At 44.4% G+C, this 9,721-nt stretch overlaps 1 protein-coding gene across 1 annotated transcript in view; it reads left to right on the top strand.

Moving 5' to 3' along the window:
- ret (ret proto-oncogene receptor tyrosine kinase) overlaps positions 1-9,721 on the top strand; it is a 126,464-nt gene that overhangs the window by 69,792 nt on the left and 46,951 nt on the right. The window contains exons 6-7 of the mRNA XM_043678617.1: positions 2,957-3,156; positions 5,030-5,321. Of these exons, the coding sequence (XP_043534552.1) occupies positions 2,957-3,156; positions 5,030-5,321 (492 nt within the window). The remainder of the gene's footprint in view (positions 1-2,956; positions 3,157-5,029; positions 5,322-9,721) is intronic.

The following is a 9,721-nucleotide window of genomic DNA, read 5'->3' as shown; positions in this document are numbered from 1 at the left end:
CTCTTTCTCCAGGTGTGTCTTCAGCAATTTCTACTCCTGCTTGTTTCAGATTTCCAGCAAAGACAGTTCTTTCTATTATTTTATTCTTTTATTTATATTGTATTTATATATATCGCCTTTCATAACCTTCCAAATTGTGATACGACCATCAAAGTCCTTTTGTTGTAGTGAGGGACCCCCTTCAGGCTATTCATGCACAACAAGCTACGACAAGAAAAGCACTGGGCGACTGAAATATAAAAATAGGCTGGGACTTCTTCCACTGGATGTAGGAGGTGACCTTATGGAAATTTATAAAATCATGAGGGGCATAGAGAAGGTGAATGTTAAGGGTCTTTTCCCATTGGTGGAGGAATTCAAAACTAAGGGGCATATTTTTAAGACGGGAGGAGAGAGATTTAGAAAATACACAAGGGGCAACTTATTTCACACAGAGAGTGGTTTGTGTGTGGAATGAGCTGCCAGAGGCGGTGAGGGATGTGAAGACAGTTACACTGTTTAATAGACATTTGGATCAGTCCATGTATAGAAAAGATTTGGAGGGGCATGGCCAAGAGTAGGCAGGTGGGTCTAGTTTAGTTTGGTTGACGTGGACTGGTTGGACCAAAGGGTCTGTTTCTGTACTGTATGACTGTTAATGCTATGAATCTATTGTGTTCATTGGAAAGGACGCACCAGACTTTGGTTTAATGTCTTATTTTCAAGTCAGTAACTCTAACAGAGTACGACACTGGAAGGTCAGCCTAACGTCCATGCATAAGTCACTGGTGTGGAACTTGGACTTACAAGAGATGAGGCTGCTAGCATCGAGTCCACTACTGACTCAAACATAAAGGTGTTAACTTACTCTTTCATGGTGTGTAAACATCCCTGATAAGACCAATATTTGTTGCCCATCCTTTCAGAGGACAGTCAAGAGTCAACCACATTGTTGTGGGACTGGAGCCACATGTAGGCCAGAACAGGTAGGGATGGCAGATTTCCTTCTCTAAAGGACATGAATGAATCAGGTGGGTTTTTACAGCATTCAATGACAATCACTGTCGAGCCATACAGCACAGAAACAGACCTTCGGTCCAACCACTCCATACCGACCATAATCCCAAACTAAACTAGTCCCACCAACCTGTCAGGTACCAAGATAAACTAGGGTGACAAATTCATGTGATAGGCAGTACTAAAGTCATAAGGAACTATGATAACACCCTGGCACCTGATGAAAGGTAGCTGAGAAGCTTGCCTGACATCTTTGCATCGGCTTCATGCACATGTGGAATATTGAGGCCAGTCATTAGGCTGTATAGAACTTGAATCCTGATAAAAAGAGAGACATGTTGTCATCATCTTGCACTCATCAGGACAAATGTAAGAATGCCAAATTGTAACTGATCACAACAATTTATACTGTGGGAGAAATGTGTGTCGATTAATTGGCCAATTGATTCTGATTCGCTGAGATGATGCCATTGAGAAAACAAAAGGATCTCAAATAATTCCAGACTTGAATGTGTCCCATTGATTTGCAGAGAATGGGTTTCTCTGTATGAATGTATGTCATTTCGAGCTTCTGCCTGAAACGTCGACTCTCCTGCACCTCAGATGTTGCCAGACCTGCTGCGCTTTCCCAGCACCACACTTTTTGACTCTGACTCTCCAGCATCTGTAGTGCTCACTTTCTCCTGGTTACTGAAAACATAGTCAGTTCTGCTATGACACATCTTTCCTGAACACAAATTGGCTGTAACAAATTGGGTGAATAGGGAATGCTGTTTCTAAAGTGTGAACTTTTAAAGTGCGTATTGGCTGTTATGAAGGTGCAGAGGTGTACTGTACCTTTAAGAGAGTTGAAAAGCTAGCAGAACCAGCTGACACAGTGCAAAGTGTTCTGAACAGGGTAACAATGTAACATTTGGTCGAACTGCGAATGTAGCTGGGTGCTGTAAGACAAAAACAAATTTCAAATTTAAATTATGCCCTAAGATACCAAAGTCCAGTCAAGTTTGAATTTAGTATTTTGATAATATTAAAACCAATGAAACTATCCGATGTTTTGGGGTATAAATATCAGACATGTTGAACAGTTAGCCAGAGTGGCAAATAGAACTGCCAAAAGACCAACAGATGTAGGCTGCTAGTAAGAGCTCTCTGAGAGGTACCTGTCTGGAGAAGGATTTTGCACAGAAAAAAATATTGAATCCAACTTGGAAAGAGAAGCTATAGAGGAAAATCTACAGAGGAAACTCGGCAAAGCTGGCCGGTTTTGAAACGTGATTATTTTTCTGTAAATCGTAATCGCGATTTGTTTTATCGGACTAGTGTTGTAGAGGGGGAAGTAAAACATAGATAAGAGAAAGGAGTTGTAAAATAGTTGTTAGTTAATATTCTCTGTTAGACTTGAAAAAAGTTGTCAATTTTTACTTTAAGTAGTGACTTTTGGGATAGTTCTTTGCCTCTCAAATTTTAACAGATTGCAGCACAAGGTGAATCTTTTCTGTATTGCTGGTTTAAATTAGCACAGGGGTTTACCCCGTGTCGTAACATGGCTAGAACACGATTGGATCACCAAGGCGTTAAGTCTTATTTGTATAGCACGATTTTTTGTATATTGCAGGGTCACACAGGAACGTAATTATCATGTTCTGGAAGAACTGACTGTAAATGAGCCATGTTAACATCTCAACCTTAAATTGGTTGTGAGTATAGCTATTAGCAAAGCATTTCCTGTTGGATGTGACTGCAATTCTGCAACATTTGCTTAACAATGCCAAGTGCGTCAATAGATACATGCTAATAACTTTCTCCTCTGATAGAATTAATTGTGGACAATGCAGATATAGGTTGATATAAAAAGGCTTGTATGGAGCATGAATGCTGGGTATTGACCAGTTGGGCTGAATGGACTGTTCTGTACTCGAGTCTCTGTGTAATTCCCTGTATTATTTTGTGTTTTATTCAGAGTTGATACTGAAGAAAAACCTATCAATCTCCGAGAACCGGTCATTTACTTTGGACGTCCTGGTCCGTGATACAGAATATAATGGTCCCAATAGCTCAGTGATGCTCCATTTCAACGTCACCATCCGCCCAATCATCATTGAGTTCACTGACAACGTGTTCCATTTCTTGTTGAACAGGAATGCAGGACGGTCTGCAAAGGTAATTGTTTTTCTTGTGATTGGAGATTCTGCGGGGGACAGACAAAGTCAGAACAACTGCAAAACAAAAATAAGAGCTATGAGTAAAGACATCTAACCTCATCTAATATTCTGGAACATGCTGCCAGGGGAGGTGGTTGAAGTAGATACAATAGCAATTTAAGAGGCATTTGGACAGACACATGAACAGGAATAGAGGGATACAGACCTTGTGCAGGCAGATGGGATTAGTTTAGAATAGCATATGGTCGGCACAACCATGATGGCCTGAAAGGCCTATTCCTGTGCTGTATTGTTCTATGTTCTCTGAGGATGTATGGTACTGTCATAGTAATCTTGAGCCACATTATTATTATTGAGTGAGACTTGAGAACATTTGAACAAAGGAACAATTAGCAGTAGACCATTCATTTCCTCAAGCCCTCCTTCACTATTCAATAAGATCATGGTGGATCTGATTGGAACCTCAAATCCACATTCCTGTCTACCCCAACAGTCTTTCACCCCCTTTCTTACGAGAATCTATCTACTTCTGTCTTAAAAATATTCAATGACTCTGCTTCTACTTTTCAGGAAGAGAGTTCCAAAGTCTTACAACTCGCTGAGGGAAAAAAAAGGCCAATCTCTATTTTAAACAGGAGACCCTTAATTTTTAAACAGTGACCCCTAGTTCTAGATTCTCCCAGAAGACATAAAAACATAGAAAATAGGAGCAGTAGTAGGCCATTCAGCCCTTCGAGTCTGCTCTGCCATTCAATATGATCATGGCTGATCATGCAATCTCCGTATCCCATTCCCGTTTTCTCTCCATATCCTTTGATCCCTTCAGCCACAAGGGCAACGTCCAGCTCTCTCTTGAATATATCTAATGAACCGGCCCCAACAACTTCCCATGGGAGAGAACTCCACAGGTTCACAACTCTCTGAGTGAAGGAATTCTTCCTCATCTCAGTCCTGAATGAATTACCCCTTATTCTTCGACTGTGACCCCTAGTTCAAACAAGAAACATCCACCCAGTCAAGACCCCTCAGAATTTTATAAGTTTCAAACAATTCCCCTTGTAACTCTTCCAAACCCCAGTGGATACAAGCCTAGCCTGATTGATCTTTTCTCTGAAGACAACCCACCCAATCCAGGTGTTAGTCTAATCTACTCTAGAATCTGGTTATTTATTTCTGGATCAAAATGATAACAGGATAATAGATTTCTTTATATGGTGAGTGGAAATGATCTGGAAGCCCCTATTTCAGAGCACACTGGGGATGGAGACAGTCAATTATTTTAGAGGAAATGGATAATTGAAGGAAATAAACTTGAAGGGTTGGAGTGAGAGGCGACGGCATGGACTAGATTGTGAGTTAGCATTGACCCTCCCAATGGGATGAATGGCTGCCTTTAATGTCATGACTCCATATTCTGTCCATTTGAGAGCTGGAAAACAATTAACATGCTAATAAAATTTGATGTTTCAAAAATTGGATAAAACTAAATGAATTGTGACTTCACCTCTAAGCTCAGAATATTCCAATCCCCAAATGGTGAATTTCCATGGTTCCCTCCTTGATGATGAGTATGTAGGATCTGATTGACAGCCCCTGACCTAGGCACTTCTTCCATGGCGATAACCATCTTCAAACAGTGTGGGTGTGGGTGTTTACCCCATACAGTCGGATGTTCTCTGAGCTACCACAAGCTACGCAGTGACTGGAAGACATCCATACCCCCCAGGGCCACATACCAAGCCAATGCTCACTCCAGAGCTCCACCTGTTGACACCTGGAGGGAGGATCGAACCCTCCAATTGGATGACGGGAATGTTAATGAGTCGGGATGTTGGCCGCAACTTAATTATTATATCTACCGTGTGTTACAGATTGGAAGGATTTGCATCGCAAACTGTCACAACTTTCAAGCATTAAATATAACTTACACGCTGGTGCCCCTGACTCAGACCGAGGAGAACATCACGCATCAGGAAAGAAACTGTTCTTCCATCGTGGGGGTCCTTAAGAGAGCTGAGGATATATTCGGGTTCCTGTACATCAATGATGTGAAGATGTTGAGAGCAGGCTCCTGCTCCAGGCTTCACTATACCATCATTGCCAATGAGTCTTTGAGCAAGGAGGTGGCTAAAGCCAGTATTATCGTCACTCTCGAGGGCTCATGTACGTACTTGTGCTTCTAGTTTTTGTCCTTTTGCCTTTTTCTGACCACACTTTTGATTTCAGATGAGGGAGGAAGGAGAGAAAGGATATGAGATGGAGGGGGAATTTGAGTCGGAGGATCAATTATGAATGGCCTACTCCTGCTCCTATTTCTATCAGAATGGGCTGCCAAGTTATCATTCCTCCAAAAGTGACTGATTCGTCAGAAAGCATGGACAATTTGCAGAATTATTAATGTAGCAAAGATGGAGTTTGTACAGGGGCAGGACAAGGGATCATGCAGGTTTGTGTAAACACAAAACAAGACTTGTGAGGGAGCTCCAAAATAGTTTTTTTAAAAATAGTAATTCTTAGTGTGTGACAATTGCTGGCATTTATTGCCTATCACTAGCTATCCCAAGATGGTGGTAACAATTTGAAAAAAAATGAGTGGCTTCAACTTTAGAGGGTAGTTTACAGCCTGCCATATTGGAATAGGATTAGAGTCAAATAGAGGCCATACAAGGTATAGGACAGCAAATTTCCTTCCCTGAAGGATGTTGGTGAAATAGTTGGGTTTTTTCCATCAATCCAACAGCCCTCTGGTTGCTTTTACTGATGGTGTTCCACCCCTTGGAATCCCAGTTACTGTGGCAACATACATGCTGTGATCTGGAGCCATTTTAGAGATGGGAGGGGCTCCAACTTCTTTCCATCAGATAGTTTCCCAGGAATCTCTCCCACTCTCACTGCCTGTTTGTGTGTGTGTGTGTATTATCAATTATCAACACGTTTGGCCACGATAACCAATGAGCATTCTTTGGCCATCAGGTCCTGGAGTCGGACTCAAACCTGGAGCTTAGAGTCAGAAGGTGATAATGACTTCCTTATTTGTACTGGCACACCTTTTAATTTCCAGCATTCTTAAAATGCCAAGGTGAAATATGAACTTGGATTCTCAGGATCCTTCTGGGATGCTAGCTTTGTACTTTAGCCACTAATTATGCCAAATCCAGTTGGTAAATTTTCTGAATTGAACAATATGTAAAACAGTTTACAATATACATTAATGACATAAGATGAAGGTATTAAAAGTATATAATATTAGCAAATTTGCTGATGACACAAAGCTGGGTGGCAGGGTGAAATGTGAGGAGGATGTTATGAGAATACAGGGTGATTTGGACAGGCTAGGTGAGTGGATGGATGCATGGCTGATGCAATTTAATGTGGATAAGTGTGTGGTTATCCACTTTGGTGGCAAGAACAGGAAAACAGATTATTATCTAATTGGAGTCAAGTTAGGTAAAGAGGAAGTACAACGAGATCAGTTAATGGAAGCAAGCATCAGGTACAGCAGGCAGTGAAGAAAGCTAATGGCATGCTGGCCTTCATAACAAGAGGAATTGATTATAGGAGCAAAGAGGTCCTTCTGCAGCTGTACAGGGCCTGGTGAGACTGCACATGGAGTATTGTGTGCAGTTTTTGTCTCCAAATTTGAGGAAGGACATTCTGGCTATTGAGGGATTGCAGTGTAGGTTCACAAGGTCAATTCCCGGAATGGCATGACTATCATATGTTGAAAGATTGGAGCAACTGGGCTTGTATACTCTTGAGTTTAGAAGGCTGAGAGGGGATCTGATTGAGACATATAAGATTATTAAAGGATTGGACACTCTGGAGGCAGGAAGCATATTTCCGCTGATGGGTGAGTCCAGAACCAGAGGACACAGTTTAAAAATAAGGGGTAGGCCATTTAGAACAGAGTTGAGGAAAAACTTCTTCACCCAGAGAGTGGTGGATATATGGAATGCTCTACCCCAGAAGTAAGTGGATACTTTCAAGAAAGAGATGGATAGAGCTCTTAAAGATAGTGGAATCAAGGGTTACGGGGATAAGGCAGGAACAGGATACTGATTGTGGATGATCAGCCATGATCATAATGAATGGTGGTGCTGGCTTGAAGGGCCGAATGGCCTACTCCTGCACCTATTGTCTATTGTCTATAATATTTTATCCTGTGTTCTAGCCTAGTGATTGACAATAGGTTAGTGCTTTGTTACAACATAAGTTATCATTATCATGATGGGAGTTAACCTCAGACTCTAAAACTTGTACAGACTGACAGCAATAACCCCAAGGAAACCAGAAAACCCTCAATTTAGTCCAGGTGATCCCATTGCTCAGAAATGTCCGCAAATGCCATGGATTCATTCCAACATCATCCAAGGTCTCACGAATCACTTCTTGCAGTGTTTTTCGACAGACACGGGACAAGGCACAATTGTTACAAAGTCACCTCCAGTATCTATGAGCTGCCACCTTTGTAGAACTGATTATTGATTACATAATGGAATAAAAATTGGATGGGCAAGAATTATAGACTCAGCGATTAGCTGTGCCAAATGACTGCCCAGGCAGTGATGATGATTGTACAAAACTCAACTGAATCTGCTCCACTGCTTTTCTCAGGTGGTGGATTCCAGACCTTGAACACTTCGAATTTGCTTTATTGTCACATGTACTCAAATGGGTACAATGAAAAGTTTGCAAGTTGCCTCTTATAGTACCGTTTTATCTACAAAGGTACCTAGGTTCAGATTTTTAAGTACAAATTCTTTCGGAAAGAAAGTAGAAACATAAATAAAAACTTCAGAATAACAGTACTTCTAACCCAGCCCATGCTGGCACCTAGACTCTAGACTGCACTGGGACATGACTCCAGATGACACTGGGACATGACTCTAGACCAAACTGGGCCATGACTCCAGACCACACTGGACCTTGACTCCGGACCATGACTCCAGACCACACTGGGGGATGACACCAGACCACACTGGGCTATGACTCCAGACCACATTGGGCCATGACTCCAGACCACACTGGGCGATGACACCAGACCACACTGGGCGATGACTCCAGACCACACTGGGCCATGACTCCAGACCACACTGGGCCATGACTCCAGACCACACTGGGACATGACTCCAGACCACACTGGGCCATGGCTCCAGACCGAACTGGGACATGACACCAGACCACACTGGGACATGACCCCAGACCACACTGGGCCATGGTTCCAGACCACACTGGGACACATGACACCAGACCACACTGGGACATGACCCCAGACCACACTGGGACATGATTCCAGACCGCACTGGGACATTACTCCAGACCACACTGGGACATGACTCCAGACCGCACTGGGCCATGGCTCCAGACCGCACTGGGTCATGACTCCAGAACACACTGGGACACATGACACCAGAATACACTGGGATATGACCCCAGACCAGACTGGGCCATGGCTCCAGACTACACTGGGACACATGACTCCAGACCATACTGGGCCATGACTCCAGACCACACTGGGACATGACTCCAGACCACACTGGGCCATGGCTCCAGACCGCACTGGGCCATGGCTCCAGACCGCACTGGGTCATGACTCCAGACCACACTGGGACACATGACACCAGAATACACTGGGACATGACCCCAGACCACACTGGGCCATGGCTCCAGACTACACTGGGACACATGACTCCAGACCACACTGGGCTATGACTCCAGACCACACTGGGACATGACTCCAGACCACACTGGGCCATGGCTCCAGACTGCACTGGGCTATGACTCCAGACCACACTGGGACATGACTCCAGACTACACTGGGACACATGACACCAGAACACACTGGGACATGACTCCGGACCACACTAGGCCATGGCTCCAGACCGCACTGGGACATGACTCCAGACCACACTGGGCCATGGCTCCAGACCACACTGGGACATGGCTCCAGACCGAACTGGGACATGACACCAGACCACACTGGGCCATGGCTCCAGACCGCACTGGGACATTACTCTGACCACACTGGGACATGACTCCAGATCACACTGGGCGATGACTCCAGACCACACTGGGACATGACCCCAGACCACACTGGGACATGACCCCAGACCATACTGGGACACGACCCCAGACCACACTGGGACATGATTCCAGACCACACTGGGTCATGACTCCAGACCGCACTGGGCCATGGCTCCAGACCGCACTGGGTCATGACTCCAGACCACACTGGGACACATGACACCAGAATACACTGGGACATGACCCCAGACCACACTGGGCCATGGCGCCAGACCACACTGGGACACATGACACCAGACCATACTGGGCCATGACTCCAGACCACACTGGGACATGACTCCAGATCACACTGGGCCATGGCTCCAGACCGCACTGGGCTATGACTCCAGACCTCACCGGGACATGACCCCAGACCACACTGCGACCTGACTCCAGACCACACTGGGACACATGACACCAGAACACACTGGGACATGACTCCAGACCACACTGGGCCATGGCTCCAGACCGCACTGGGACATGACTCCAGACCGCACTGG

This window comes from Chiloscyllium plagiosum, chromosome 38 (assembly GCF_004010195.1).
Source record: "Chiloscyllium plagiosum isolate BGI_BamShark_2017 chromosome 38, ASM401019v2, whole genome shotgun sequence".
NCBI lineage: Eukaryota > Metazoa > Chordata > Chondrichthyes > Orectolobiformes > Hemiscylliidae > Chiloscyllium > Chiloscyllium plagiosum.
This window is presented reverse-complemented; position numbering and strand designations above follow the sequence as displayed.